Source organism: Rattus norvegicus, chromosome 5, assembly GCF_036323735.1.
Source record: "Rattus norvegicus strain BN/NHsdMcwi chromosome 5, GRCr8, whole genome shotgun sequence".
In the NCBI taxonomy this organism is placed as follows: Eukaryota; Metazoa; Chordata; class Mammalia; order Rodentia; family Muridae; genus Rattus; species Rattus norvegicus.
This window is the reverse complement of record NC_086023.1, coordinates 131032501-131048397: the sequence shown is the minus strand read 5'-3', so window position 1 is coordinate 131048397 and position 15897 is coordinate 131032501. Positions and strand designations below refer to the sequence as shown.

At 37.8% G+C, this 15897-nt stretch overlaps 1 protein-coding gene across 1 annotated transcript in view; it reads right to left on the bottom strand.

The window, feature by feature from the left end:
* Positions 1-15897, bottom strand: part of Agbl4 (AGBL carboxypeptidase 4) — a 1279356-nt gene that overhangs the window by 714509 nt on the left and 548950 nt on the right. Inside the window, 1 exon segment of the mRNA NM_001350232.2 lies at positions 15217-15311. Within this exon segment, the coding sequence (NP_001337161.1) occupies positions 15217-15311 (95 nt within the window).

Here is a 15897-nt window from a genome sequence, read left to right as displayed (position 1 = left end):
ACTTGTCAAAATCTAGATTCTCTGTGGACTTTATCACTGTTGATTTACTGAGCACCACAGACCTCCCCACACTCGATGTCATGTCTTTATTGTTTTTGTCAGGAAAATCTATCCTCCACTTTGAGCAAGAGATACCTGCCTTTATCTTCAACAATTTACTCTTATAAAATCCCATCTTGCAGTTTCAGTTGCACTAAGTAATTCTATTCATTATGAAATTGGAGTAAATATCATAGAAATATTGAAATAAAATAATATTCTCACTAACACATTCATCTTAATTGTTTCTTTTCTTCTCGGTAGACTGAGTGGGAGATAATCATATCTATTTCAGTTTCTTATTTAAATTACTGGAGTTTTACAATGTGCTATTTGATGAGCTTAGTGTTTTTTTTTTATTTTCTCTCCCTTTTCTTCCTCTATATTATTAAAGCAAAGTCTGTTACAGTTCAAGTGAAATCATTTTATTGGTTCTCATATACTTGATCACACGCCAAAGCATAAACAATATTTTTATGACCCATATATCTTTATTGTTTATTTCTCAAATTAAAGATTCTAGGAATAGGTTAAAATGACTATAACAGCAAACTTTCATGCACACGCATGAAGCTTTAGAACTAATGTATGTTTTATAAGAAATGAAAGAAATTAATAGTAATTTTTTTTCAGTGCTGGGGTTTGGAGCAATGGTTCAGGCAGACTCTGTTAGCATTTTATCATTGAGCTGATGCTTTTGAGGCTAGAGCTCCATCACCAGACCAAGCTAGTAACTCTTTTTTTTTAATTGGTTATTTTATTTATTTACATTTCAAATGTTATGCTCCTTCCAGATTCCCTCTCCACAAACCCCCTACACCATCCCCCTTTGTCCCTGCTTCTATGAGGGACCTTCCCCACCCCACCCTCACCCACTCCCAATTCACTGCCCTAACATTTCCCTATACTGGGGTATCAAGTTTCCCCAGGACCAAGGACCTCCCTTCCTATTGATGTTAGCTAAGGCCATCCTCTACTACATATGCAGCTGGAGCCATGGGTTCCCTCATGTGAACTCTTCGATTGGTGGTTTAGTCCCTGAGAGCTCTGGGGATTCTGATTGATTAGTATTATTGGATCTTCTTATGGGCTTTCATACCCTTTCAGCTCCTTCAGTCCCTCCTCTAACTCCTCCACTGGGGTCCTCATGCTCAATCCAATGGCTGGCTGTGAGCATCTGTACTGGTCAGGCTTTGGCAGTACCTCTCAGGGAACAGCTATACTAGGCTCCTGTCAGCAAGTGTTTCTTGGCATCAGTAAGAGTGTCTGGGTTTGGATGGATCCCTAGGTAGGACGGTCGCGGGATTGCCTTTCCTTTAGTCTCTGCTCCCCTCTTTCTCCCTGCATTTCCTTTAGACAAGGATTCTGGGTTAATATTTTTGAGATGGGTAGGTGGCCCCATCCCCCAACCAGGGCCATTCCTAACCTCTGTATATGGTCTCTACAGGTTCTCTCTCTCCTCTGTTGGGTACTTCACCTAGTGCAAGTCAGTAACTTGTATGGCTGTAAGCTTATGTTGAATCAGGCAGCTTTAATTCTTACTTTGAAACTTTACGATGCATGGTATTAGCTCTGTTTTGTGACTGAGGAAATATAAGCGCTGGAAGATCATATGGGTGGCTCAGTTGCTCAATAAATGAGTGGTAAGACATAGTTTCTGAAATCCGTTCCAGAAAGATGTAGGCAACCAAAGGGAATAGCTGGGAAAGAAGTTGATCTCCTTCCAAATCCTTGACAACTATGCTTACTGACTCATTGATAGTCTGAAATCCAAGACTGAACCAATCCCAGACCACTTTTCCTAGTGATATCATCTTTCTTAAGACAGGAGTCCCCAAAACTGCTAGCAGTCTTTTCTTGGCAGCTGCTAGATTTTGTGATTGGCTAAAGACTCATCAACAAGCAAGATCTGTCTCAGATAAGCCAGCAATACTGTCTGGGAGAATGAAGACTGAAGTTCTTGGATAGAGTTGTGAAAGAGGCACAGGTACATATACAAAAATGATATGATTCATAGTTATTCATAATTACATGCATACATATGTACTACATATATGCATACATAAAACTCATCCCCTCAGATAAGTTTCTTGCTTCCTCTTCTCTGACTTCATCAGTAGGTCTGTCTGTCTGTCTATCTCTCTCTCTCTCTCTGTCTCTCTCTGTCTCTCTCTCTCTCTCTCTCTCTCTCTCTCACACACACACACACACACACACACACACACACTCTCACACATGGGTACAAAATATAAGAGTAAAAAGGATTTGGTATTGTTTGGGAATATAAATGTTGGAGCCACTTGGTAAAACAGGATGTTTTCTTGAAGGAAGAAGCTTGTTATGAAGCACAGCACAACAATTGTACACCCAAGTTAAATGTCAGGATAGGTCCATACAAAAACTTACACATACACAAGGAAACATACATCAGCATATTTATACAGCTATATATGGAGCTCTATATCTTTGTGTCATATGTAATTTCAATGACACTCAACATACCTAAGTAGTGCCTCAGTACAAAGGTCATTCAGATGCTACATCACTGTCGTCATTCCTGTTCCCTTCTCCCTCATCATCCTGTTTGTATTAGTCTGTCTTCTACAGGATAATAAACACCAGAGATCATGGATTCACAAAAAGTTCTATTTTGGTTCATGATTTAGGTTTCAGTCTATCATTTGATGGAGTCACTAGTGGAGATTCTGGTACATAGTGACAAGAAGAAGGGAAAGAGCAAAGTTCTTTGCCTCATGGCCTACAAAGGAAGGGGAAAAGAGAAAAGCATGCCCCCAAGATCAAAGCACCTTTCCCCCTAAGCAATGCTTCAATTTTCATCAATTCTTGGCATTACAAGTTGGAGATCAACCCTATAACACAATCACCTTTGCAGTTCATTTTAGCTTTAGTCTACAGCAGTATTATCCTGCTGGCAACATCAGTCTTGACACTTGTGTATTGTATGGGCACAGTTTTCATGTATAACTGTCTTAAACTCTCCTCTATCATATGGGAAGATCTATGTCAGATGATGAGATTATTTTTGTTTCTACAACAAATTCCTTTGAAAACACAGAAAAAATTAAACCCTATTACTTTTGTCCATGTTTTCATTATTTCTGTTGTTTCTTCTTGATATTTTAAAAGTCCTTCTTTGCCTTTCTGCAGCAAGAAACTCATTCGTTCATTTGACCTTACATCAGTCTTATTCCCCTGTTGCCCTTGTTCCTCTCCTCTCAATTCCACCCTTACAAATACCTTCTCCTGCTACCCTATCCCCTTCTCCTCAAAGAGGAGGAAGCATTCCTTGTGTACCACTGCACCCTAGGACAGCCAGTTGCCATAGACCTAAGTGTATCTTCTCCCACTGAGATCCAACTAGATAGTCCAGTTAGGGGAAGGGGATCCAATGGCAGACAGGTGAGTCAGAGACAGCCTCTGTTCCAATTGTTAGAAGATCCACATGAAGACCTAGCTGCACTATCTGCTCTAAAGGGATAGTAATAAACAATCTTAGTTTCGCTTCATTTTGAATATCTTCACTTCTTCTTAATTCTTGTAGAAGATTCTTGCTAGATATATGGGTGTGGGTTGAGAGTGCTTTTAGCATTTGAAATAAAAATTATGGCACCTTACTTGGTCACTGTGGTCTCAGACATGTAGCCCTAAATTATTCTTAACTTAACCAACGACACTGTTTTCATTTTTCTATCCTTACTTTTCAGAATTTTTAACTATGCCATTTCTTGACAGGAGTTTACCTAGCTTTATCCTGTCTGGAGTTTACATGGACTCTCAAATATATTTGTCTTTTCTCAAATTCAGGAAGATTTCAGTCATTTTAAACATTCTTTCCCAAACCATGATTACCTCTCCCTCTGGAAAAACTATGATGGCATGGATGTTAGAATAATCACTACAGCTCTGTGAGCCCCAAAGCTCGTCTGCTTTCATTTAAACCTGTTCTTTTCCTATTTCTTAGACTGGGTAATGGCTATTGCTCCACCCACTCTATAGCACTGGGAAGGAGATAGGCTGTTCCCTGGGGCTCACTGGAGAGACAGTCCAGTCTACTCATTAAGTTCTAGACAATGAGAGAGACTTTTCTAAAATAAAGGCAGATGGTGCTTGAAGAATGACACATGAAGCTGTTTTCTGGTCTCCATACACCCTGAACTATATGGGAAGAGTGCACATATGCTACCCATTTGTATATACAGAGAAGGAGGAGGAAGGGATTGCTGTTAAGAAGAAATTAAAATCATGGCTTTCTACTCTGCTTTGCCTTTATCAAGTATATGTAGGGGGTGAGAGTTTAGGTTTTCCACTCATCCTTGGTTAAGAAGACACATTTTCTTGTCATATTGTTTGGATGGATTGGGTCAGTATTATCTCAAGATCACATGTTTTACTAGACTAATTTCCTACCTCTTAAAGAAATGAAAAGAAATGCCTTTTGAGAGCATGTAGAAAGAATTCTGTTCTCTTTGGCATTTCTAGGTCACCAGCTTCCCCAGAAGCCATTTCTGCACACATCAGGCAAAAGAAGACCTAGCTATCGTGTGTTGAATCATTTCTTATGTGCTTGGATCTTCACTGCTCCGCTGTAGGATAATGTCACAGGTGAGGCAGGTACAGGATAGAAGGAGGCCTGTCATTGGAGGAGAAGGAAGGATGGGCGGGAGAGAAGTTTGAAGGAAGAGGAGGAGACAGAGAGAGGGGAAAGAGGAAGAGACAGGAGACAGAGAGAGGGGAGAAGCCATGGCAGGTGATGTTAAGATTCTGTTCTGTGTATTTATAGGTTGTTATTAATATTCTCAAGGGATGGATGGTACTGGGCTTTGTATGTTTAAGTGGACAATTATATCTTACCAATTGGATCTAAGATTACTGTGTTGTGTGTTCTTTTATGTGAGGGTTTGAGCGTAGGAAAGTGTGCGGCTGGGCTGTGTTTCCGCCAAGATATCTAGCAGATATCTGGGGCACCGCGGCGCCGACCTAGCGGGGTAAAACACAATAATATTTATTTTTATTTTTATATTTTTACAACAACAGATGGCACGCCAAAGTGATGGACAAGAATCCACTAGTAATCCTGAGAGTTGAGAGAAAGTTTTTATTTTCTAAGTAAGAGGAGGCCGGCGCCATGTTAAGTCATGTGATATCTTAAGCTTGGGGGAGGTGGGGGGGTGGGGGTGGGAGTGAGGGAATTCAAACAAAGAAAGGGGAAGCCACCTGGGCTGGTAGGCTGTAGGTCTCCTGCTGTGTGAGAAGTAATGGCAGATCTGAGAGTCAGAGATTAAAAGCTGCTTTTTTAAAGAAAGTTGTTTAGAAAGTCAGGATACTCATATTCTTTTTAACGTGGGCTCCACGGGAATTTTGGGTTGAAATCCTAGTTAGACAAGCTACTTCTTAATTACAAGTATTATTAAAAGATGATTAAGTTTGTTTTTAGAAAAAAGAGAGTAAAGAGATTACCTGAATCAGGTGGGGATTTTCATTCACAGTTCAGAACTTAGATAGGGAAAAATTAGTCACTAACTCCAAGTAGAGAGTTGTGATAAAATGTCTGTAACACCAAGGAGAGTGAATGCAGGCATATATTTTAGAAGTTATTAAGGATAAAGAAAAATCTGTGGCTCCGGGTAGAGAGCTTAACAGATTGAGATATTTTGGGCTAAAGTCCTGGTTTGATGTGTTGCTTATTGATACTGGAATTGATAAAAGGTATTTGGTTTGTTTTATGAATTACCCCGCTAAAGGCCATATGGCTCATTGATGCCGGCTAGCGAGAGTTTGTGGTTTCTTTTGATATCTACCACCACAGGAAGCTCGGATTCTCTTAACGTGGGCTCCACGGGAATTTTGGGTTAATTTCCTTATATCATAGAGTACAAAAGCCTATCAAGCTCATTGTTTAGCTTACTTCCTTTTTAAAAAACTGTTTAGTCTTCATGATGGGTGTGACTTTGAATTTTATGGTTATATTATTACTCTGGGAGAGAGTACACGATACAAGCTTTTCTGATAAAAGCTTTTCTGGTTTCAGACTAAGGAACACAATATTTTGGGAGAAAGATTTTGTCTTTGTGCTTTTAAAAAGTGTGATTAGGCTCTGGAAACCTCACAGAGTCATACTGATCAGATTTGATGGAGGTAGACCACCTGAAAAATTTATTCAGGAGAATCAAACAAAAAGATATCTCGATTCTAAACTTTTGTCTTCAGAGTTGTATTTTACAGAGTGTGCCTACTTGGAATCCTGTTCTCAAGAACTTTCAGCTGGGTCCAGTCAGGACACATCCTGCTACAGCATTTGCTTCATTCTTCCTACCCCCTACCCCTAAGGATATCTCAACGCCCATGTACAGCTTAAAGAAGACTAGACTTTGGGGGGCTGAAAGTGGTTATTCTAAAATTGTTTTTATGAGGAATTTAAAATTGGTTGTAACTTAACAGGGAGGAATTAGCTAGATTGAATTGTACACTCATAATCTCATTTGGTAACTAAACTAAAATCATATCTTTGCTTTGATGTAGAATTTATTTCTTAAAGAGTTTAAAAGTACAAGGTTTAGAGCCAGTCCTTCTATTGTCATTACAAACTTCTGAGTTGATTACACATGTGAGTTAAGATTCAAATAACAAAGTCATGGCTCTGAGTTTGTGAGAGTAATTTCAAGATATTTAGGATATGGAGACAACAGTCCAGAGGGAGTTTGTTTTCAAAAACGTCAGAAATCCACAAAACTTGAGATTTAAAGTTATTTATCTTTTGTTGAGACATATCTGCTCCTAACAGTTACCCTTTGGTGGATTTAATGAAGAATGTGAACATCTCTACCTCCAGGTGAGGCAATACTTTGTGACTAGGCAGCCACTACACAAAACTGCCTGTTTCATCTGCAGACTAATACTGTCCAGAAAAGGACAAATTATGCAGAATAGTTGACTGATAAACTCTGCCAAGACAGGGTGATCAGCCCTTCAAAATCTGCATTTCCAGAGTCTGTCAGTTGATTTTGGGCCAGAAGGCTGAAGACTTGAGCTCACATGTTGCTAACAGGGGACTGTGCTAGCAGAGATTTGTCTCTACAACCTCTCAGTTCTGGAAGCCGCGTTAGGCTTCCTATGTGTATAGATATTTGGTCATTCCCAGATTTCTGATGGGGTTGAAGACATTATAGTCTCATAGCCTATCAGGCTGTTTAACTCTAAATATACATATTTTATTGGATAGTTATCAGGTAGTATACAAGCTACCCAAGATATAATACAGATTTTAAGCCTTTCTTAAGCTGGAATGAATAACTAAATGTTCTGTTTAACTGATAAAGTGTTGGACTGGGTGTTTGATATATTTTATGCTCTTAATTACAAAATGATAGTAGTTGTGCTCAGCTTATATTTGAGAGAAAAGTTTTTTTTAATTAGACAAAAAGGGTGAAATGTAGGATGATGTCACAGGTGATGCAGGTACAGGATAGAAGGAGGCCTGTCATTGGAGGAGAAGGAAGGATGGGCAGGAGAGAAGTTTGAAGGAAGAGGAGGAGACGAGGGGAGAGAGAAAGAGACAGGAGAGAGACAGAGGAGAGAAGCCATGGCAGGTGATGTTAAGATTCTGCTCAGTGTATTTACATGTTATTAATGTTCTTAAGGGATGGATGGTATCAGGCTTTGTATGTTTAAGTGGGCAATTATATCTTACCAATTGGGTCAAAGATTATTGTGTTGTGTGTTCTTTTATGTGAGGGTTTGAGTGTAGGAAAGTGTGTATCGGCAGGAGACAATGGGCCGCCACAGAGTTGGGATGTGATTCCGTGGTGCGGACCAAGCAGGGTAAAAGACAACTATACCTTTTTATTTTTATATTTTTACAACCACACTCCACCTCTTCTCTCTATCTCTCCAAGTCTTTGTTTTCTTCACAAATAATGACAAACGATGTCAGCAGTACTAAAGACAAGAAATTCACCTCCCGTGTCTAATCCAAAAATCAGAAGTGTGTAATGCTTCTTTTTCCTTTTTGTACATTGGAACTTAATTTTGAAATTTGGTTTTATTGCAGCAAATTAGTATTCTTGAAATGCAAAATTAAGTGAAATAAAAAAGCAATCACAGGATCCTTTTAGAGTAGACACATCTGTCTTTTCTGTGCTTCAGTTGCAGGAATCAAGCCTCAAGAAGCTCAGCAAGCTCTGTTCTACTCTACCTTAGAGCCTTACCTCCAGCCCTTCAATGGCAGTACTTTCATTTTATTATTGGATGTTTCTTATTTACATTTCATAAGTTATCCCCTTTCCTGGTCTCCCATCCATAAGCCCCCTATCCCTTCCCCCCTTTTCAAAAAGGATGTTCCCCTCCCTAACCACCCCCCGCCCCTCTGACGTTCCTCTGAACTGGCGGGGGAATTGGGGTCCAGCCTTGGTAGTACCAAGGGCTTCTCCTCCCATTGGTGCTAAACAAGGCCATCCTCTATTACATATGCAGCTGGAGCCATGGATCTGTCCATGTGTAGTCTTTGGGTACTGGTTGAGTCCCTGGAAGATCTGGTTGGTTGGCATTGTTGTTCTTAGGGCTTGCAAGCCCCTTCAGTTCTTTCAATCCTTTCTCTAATTCATCCAACAGGGACCCCATTCTCAGTTCAATGGTTTGCTGCTAGCATTTGCCTCTATATTTGTTACACTCTGGCTGAGCCTCTCAGGAGACAGCTATATCAGGCTCCTGTCAGCATGCACTTCTTGGCTTCATCAGTATTGTCTAGTTTTGGTGGAGATATATATCTATATATATCTCCCCAGGTGGGGCAGGCTCTGAATGGTCATTCTTTCTGTCTCTGCTCCAAACTTTGTCTCCATATCTCTCTTCCTATGAATATTTTTGTTCCCCCTTTCAAGAATGACTAAGGCATCTGTACTTTGGCCTTCTTTCTCTTGAGCTTCATGTGGTCTGTGGATTGTATCAATAGCAATTCTTAATGCTTAATGCATATTGCAATTCTGATATAATGCTAAATTGATGGCTATTGTTTTAAATCAAGGACACTTTTATTTTCTTACTGTATGTAGCAAGATCTTATATTCACTAACTCAATAGTTTCTAGCTTAGGAGATGATTATAAAAATTAATTTAATAAAGCTGAACTTTGTACAATGCTGTATGTTCTTAAAATATGAGAAAACTGCTCTCTCCATCTCCCAACAAAAAAAAGAAGAAGAAGGGGAAGACCATCTCCCTAACAGACCTTCTAGCTGAGGATGGGAGAACTGGTGGAGGAAGCGCCTATGTCCCAAAACCAGTCAGCTGGGCTGATGAAACAGACAATCTGGAAGGAAATGTGTCAACAACTTCGCATAGTAATTATGAGCACAGGACACCTCCAATTGCATTTCATCCTTCCCACTGCTCCTAGGGTTGCTCGGAAACTCAATATCAATCGGAGCCTTCCTCCTAAGTCGCCACTCTACACTGCTTTCCTAGGGAATCTGCTCTATAATGTGACAGAAGACTCCATTAAGGATTTTTTTTAGAGGATTAAATATCAATGCTGTACGCTTACCATATGAACCCAACAATCCATACAGATTTAAAGGTTTAGGCTATGCAGAATTTGAGGCAGAATCTGCTCAGTGCTCTGAGTCTCAAAGAAGAATCTCTAGGTAACAGGAGAATTCAAGTGGATGTCGCTGATCAAGCACAGGACAAAGACCTGGATGACTTCTTTTGGTTGAGATAGAAATAGGGATTCTACAAAACAGAAAAAGACTGGAGGGCCCATCTGGTCACAGACAGCTTTGATGACTACCCATGTAGAAGAGGCGATGATATCTTTGGAGACAAGTATCGAAATTGTTATGATCCAGACCAGAAATGACCCTTGAGGCCCCTGGAAATGAGGAGGCCTAGTGAAGTGTGAGGGGTGTGTGGGGATGAGGACAACCTCTTGGAAACAGGAGAGGAGGAATGAGATGAGGAACTGTGGGCAGGCAGAAAGGGAGACTGGACTTCAAAAAAAGATTAAAGATAACAAAAAAGAAAAGAAAGGGAGACATAACAAAGAGAAAAATGAAATCATGAAATTGAGAGGTAAATGGACGGAACTAGAGAAAATCATTTTGAGTGAGTAAACCAGATCCAAAAAGACAAATATGGTATGCATTCACTTGTATATGGATATAAGCTATTCAGTCAATGGCAATCAAGCTACAATCCATAGGACCACAGAGGTTAGGTTTACAGCAATGGTAATTTTGCTGCTATTCTGAATCATAATGTAAATATCTGTGTTTTTTAATGGTTCTAGGTGACTCCTGTGAAAGGGTTGTTTGACCCTCAAAGAGATCATGATCCACAGGTTGTGAACCGCTGTTGTAGAGTCTTTGGTTCAGGAAGGTAAAGATACTCTTCATGCTATCAAAAAAGAAGTATAAATATCAACTCAGCAACAAACCCATTGATCTAAAAGGTGCCCCTGCCTGCAAGATACACTAAGGCAATGGTGACACAACATTTGTGGGAGTAACCAACCACCATCTGATTTGCCTTAAAGGCCCTCTCCACAAGATGGAACCCATATATAACACTGGTTGGTTGACTTGAGACTAGATTGCCCAGAGACTCAGTAAATTGAATTCTACTGCTCTAAAACCAACAATAAAATGACTCCTAATGACATTCTGTTATAGCTCCTCACTCAGCCATCTTCAGAGAGGCATCATCCTACAACTTAAGGAGCAAGTGCATAGACCCACAAGCAGACATTGTACAAGAGTGAGAGACCGTGAAACCCTTAGCCCTGACTGGGATGTATCCATCAAACTTCTCCCTCAGAGTTTAGGGAACCTTGCAGAAAAGGAGGTAGAAACAGCATAAGAACTGGAGGGGATGTAGCACACCAAGGAAACAAGGTCCTCTACCTCAACATAATCAATGCATCTATGAACGAACTGTAATCATGCAAATTTGAAATAACTATTATTCATAATATAATAAGAATCTGATTCAAGACTGGACCTTTTAATCAGAAAGTCTAAATATTTTCAAAGTACTTAGGAGAAAAGCCATGGCCTCATGAAAACTAGGCAAGTACTCAACCATGGACTCCCAGCCCCAAAACAAAGTTTAAAGGGAAGGGTTTAAAGCAGGGTAGAATCTTAATTACTATTACATACTGTGAGTAGAAGGTTAAAAGTCTAGAACTTTATTTAAGGTGGACAAAATGGCTTGTCTATCAAATTAACAAAGCACCTGTTCCCAAACCCGATGGGTCCAAGGAAGCTCTAGATTAGATGTGGTAGCATAATTAAGAAGTAAGAACATTTTTGCTAATCTTTTATGGCTCTAAAATCACTTGAAAAAAGTTTTGAACTATGTATTTCATTTATCAATTCACATGGATGTTTTGTAAATGCTCAGACGGAAGAGCCATATATTTCAAGAACAAATAAATAGAATCTGGAAGGATAGATGCTATTAGTGGTTATCTGTGATGGAACTTTACAATTTCAATGAATTTTACTTTAACTACACAGACATTTTGTCTCTGACAGGATACTATGTGAATAATTAAAAACATACTTTTCCTAAAAAAAAAAAAACAAAACACCCAAAGAAATAAACAAAAAAACAATACCAAAAATCAGATCAGGTTCATATTTGTCATCTCAGGATCCATATTTACAGAGTGTATCAACAATGAAATATCGAGTAGAAATTACTTTAAAGTTCATTCCAATCTTCTTAATCTATTGCATTGGGAAGAGTAATTAGAGGTATTTCAGATTAGCAAAAGACCGTACAATAATACATTTCATCTTCTTGTGTTCCCATATCCACCTTCTCTATGCATTAAATATAGTTGAAAAAAATACACTTGGGTCATAAGCTTCTGGCTGGTATCACCGTTAACTTCTTATGTAAGTATTTCTACCCCCAATTTCAATATATGCAAAGATGTAGATCTCAGATGTCTAGAAATGTAAGTTTTCATATATTCTTCTGGAACCGTCAGGGAACATTGATGAGTCGTAATTTTAAAATCCTACTGCTATAGACTCTAGCCATTGTCCTTAAGAGGGTTAGAGTATAACAGAATTAATTAGAGTATACTAAAGCAGTCTGAAAATTTCTTACATACTTGCCATTTGCTACCAGATATTTTTACTTTATCTCCTTAAGACAGAAAAGCACTGAGTGACCATGTATTTGCAAAATGTGTTCTTAGATGCATCTTTTGCTCATTTGCTTTCTATAACTAGCAGATTTCCAAGTTCATGCTAAAACTCAAAAGTCTAGGAATCAATTAGAGGTCCTTATGAGACACATCAAGAATGTTTTACTTGGAAAAGTGAAGACATACTATTTTTTCACTATTTCTGAGGATAAAAATCCAGGTAAACATGAAACCTTAACATTTATCCTGAGGCAGAGTTTTTGCCCCAAACTCATAATCTATTTGCTACTACAGAAATTAGTGAAATTCCAGAAAGTGTTAATTATTATTCTTGTCTTAGTACTGGGAAAAGTAGAATTAAGCCAACAATGAAGATATTCTACTATGGGAATCTGCAGGTCATTTGCTAGGCTTGAATTGAGCTATTTTTCTAAAAGCCTGAATTGTGATAATTTTCTTGAAATCAGTAAAATCTAATGTTTTGACAGGCAATGCTTATGGCCACTGGGAAATTTGAGTTAATGCTTCCTGGAAGGTAGGGTGCAGTCTGGATAACTGACAGAAAACATATCCAGGGAAGAACAGGAAAGGGAACAGTAAAGATTCTCAATATAAAAGATTGGCAATTAGAGGAATGGTTAGGACCTATGGAGATTATTTAATAAAATTTCTATAAAATTTCCTTTGCATATCATATTCATGTCCATTTTGCACCCTAACACTTAACATAGTGTACAGAACATTACGACACTAAATAACGTCCTGAAAAATAAAAATAAAAGCATCTAGATTAAGAGAAAGGGAAATTAAGACAATGTGAAAAGTTTCACATTCAAGTTCCAGTCAGTAGAAGGAGGAATTAGATAAAGGTTGACTTGCTAAGTTGTTCTGTGCTAAAATTTCAGGCTATTTCATACTAAAAAGTTCAATCACTGGATATTAATTGCTGTTACAAAGGCCTGCTAACATTGGATATAGGTACTAAATTTTCAGGTATCATATTACAAGTGTAAAGACTCATTAATAATTCAAAATCTTGTCAAGAGGACAGAGAAGTGGGGGAGAGGACCTAAGTGACAAGATATGGAGCAGGTAACAAAATCAAATGTTTAGCTGTAAGATCTGAGAGATAGGGAGGTGTTGGGAGTGTGAAAGGTAGAGAAGGAAGGAAGACGGAGAGAAGGAAAGGGAAGAGGAGAGGAAAAGGAAGAGGAAAATAGGAGGAGGAAAAGAAGGAGGAGGAGTGAGGGAGAAGGAAACGAGGGAAGAGACAGAGAGAGAGAGAGAGAGAGAGAGAGAGAGAGAGAGAGAGAGAGAGAGAGAGAATATCCAAAGCTAACACTTAGAAAGGTAGATAGCAATTAGGGCTGTTGCATAAGATCTTAACCTAGAACTTGGAAAAGTGCATGGTTTTACTGTGTTTGAAAGGTTCCTATGAACAGAAACATAATATTTTATCGACTTGAAGTATCCACTGACACACATGCTTGCCTATATTACTGTCTTCTTGGTTTCAATTAAGAGACTCACAGTGAAGCCTTGCCCTTTGCTCAGACTTATTGACAGACAGAGATCAAAAGTGTAGCTGTTTAATTGATTTGATGCAGTAAGGTAAAAAACATGACCAGAGAGATATTTTTACCATTTAATAAAGAGTTTTGATGACTGTTAGCAAGTGTCTGCATTTTTATAAACCTGAGCTTTTCAAACTAGCATTTATAGAAAATTATCAAGCATCATTTGTAGATAAAAGAAAAATTCAATATTTATGAAATGCTAGTTTTCTATAAATACAGACATTTGGAGACTATCATCTCACTAGTCATTAAAATTTGAATAAGGATCAAAGCTAGAATAATATTAACAATTCCTTGCATTTGTATAGCATTTTACATGTTATTAATAATAGATGACATTTGTTGAGCATTTAGCAAGTGCCAGGTGCATTACATATAAATTCTCATAAAGAATTCAGTTCATTCACAGAAACATTTACTTAACACCTACTATGTGACGGAGGGCTAATACTTGGTTTCTGTCTTTTAAAATCTCATTTTGTCAGTCTCAACAAATGTTGGTTTAATGAATAAATGAATAGATGGAGGACAGGATGAAGCAGTTCCAAGGCTCTGTAAGGCAATATATAAATAACTAGGTCTTCCCCTTAGCTTTTATGACTTTGAGAATACTTAATTTCATCTAGCTACAACTTTTCCAATCAACTTTTCTCAGTTTTTGTTATATTTAAAATATTTCTCACAAATTATGAAAATGTTAACTATAAAGGGAAAATGTTGGCAAAAGAATGAGGTCTCAATAATTCATGTAGTTATTATTATTACTATTAATATCATCATTACAATTAGTAGGCAATCATATCCAATTTCTCTCCTCATATAGTGATGGGACAAATAAAACGCCATACAAATACAATATTTATAGAGAATACCACACACACACACACACACACACACACACACACAAAATAGAAGGAATGAAGAAAAGAAGAAAAGAACAGAAATACATCTAGAGTGTCCAAACATTTTGTGACATGACATTGTCATCTACAAATGTCCTTGGCTACATTCACAGCTATGCTGGGATGCATATGGACCACATTATAGGTTGGGCTAAACTATAGTTTCCAATGTCTTCCTATACATTATCAATATCTAAAGTAGATCAAAGGAAGAAGAGTGGGTAGAGGTTCACTTTTAAGTATATTTTCAATGATACATAATAAATTAATTTAAGACAAAAATTTTACCAAAAATCATACTATATAAGTACCCCCATAACAAAATTTGTTTCTACTAAGCTTGGGAACAAGTTCCCAACATTCTGAAAATATAGTACATAGTGACCAGATAATAGCCATCTAGAAACTCCTCTGATTCATAATCTGCAGATATAACAAAGTTGTTCTCCAACTATGCAAAAGGTAAATTTAAGCAACAAGTCAAATTTTCTGCTCAGAAATGGATCACATCACATGGGTTACTTACCATTTTGGTCTGCTGGTAGATTTCACCATTGGTGCCATCCCATCTCTATAAAGACTCTTGGTTTTACTGAAGTTAACGATGTTGAAAATGACCCTCTATAAAAGAAACAGAAATTTATCAGAAGCTCTTGCTATGCAAATTACAATTTTTTGATACTTAAAAGAGAAAATCATAAGTGAAGTTAAAGGAAGCCACAGAAGACTAGTGCCCCACAGTGCAACAGCGATCACGAATTGTAACTTGTTTGTGCTGCGTAAGCCAGTCAGCTTACAGACCTTATTCATTTAGAATTAATTACTACAATTGACTTTCACTTAATTAGTTTTGAAACTCTGAAAGTCTGATATTTATTTCTAACACTAACACTTTATGTTTTTTTTTTAACCTTGTATTATGAGTTAGTAATGATTCCCATGTTGAAAAATGGTAGTAATTGTATCTACCTAAGTAGGTTTCTGATGGGAATTAATGTATGTATAGCATCTAGACATTCATTAGGAAATATAGGATTCAATGTAAAGTTTAGCTACTTTTTTTCCATCCTTTTATAGAAAAACTTATAATTTTCCTGAACATCAATACTCTCATTAGGGTAAAGGTAAACCTTTGATGTTAATAAGACAAAAGATACTTGGTACAAAATCACATCAAAAATATCCTCCAACTACTTGGAAATTCATT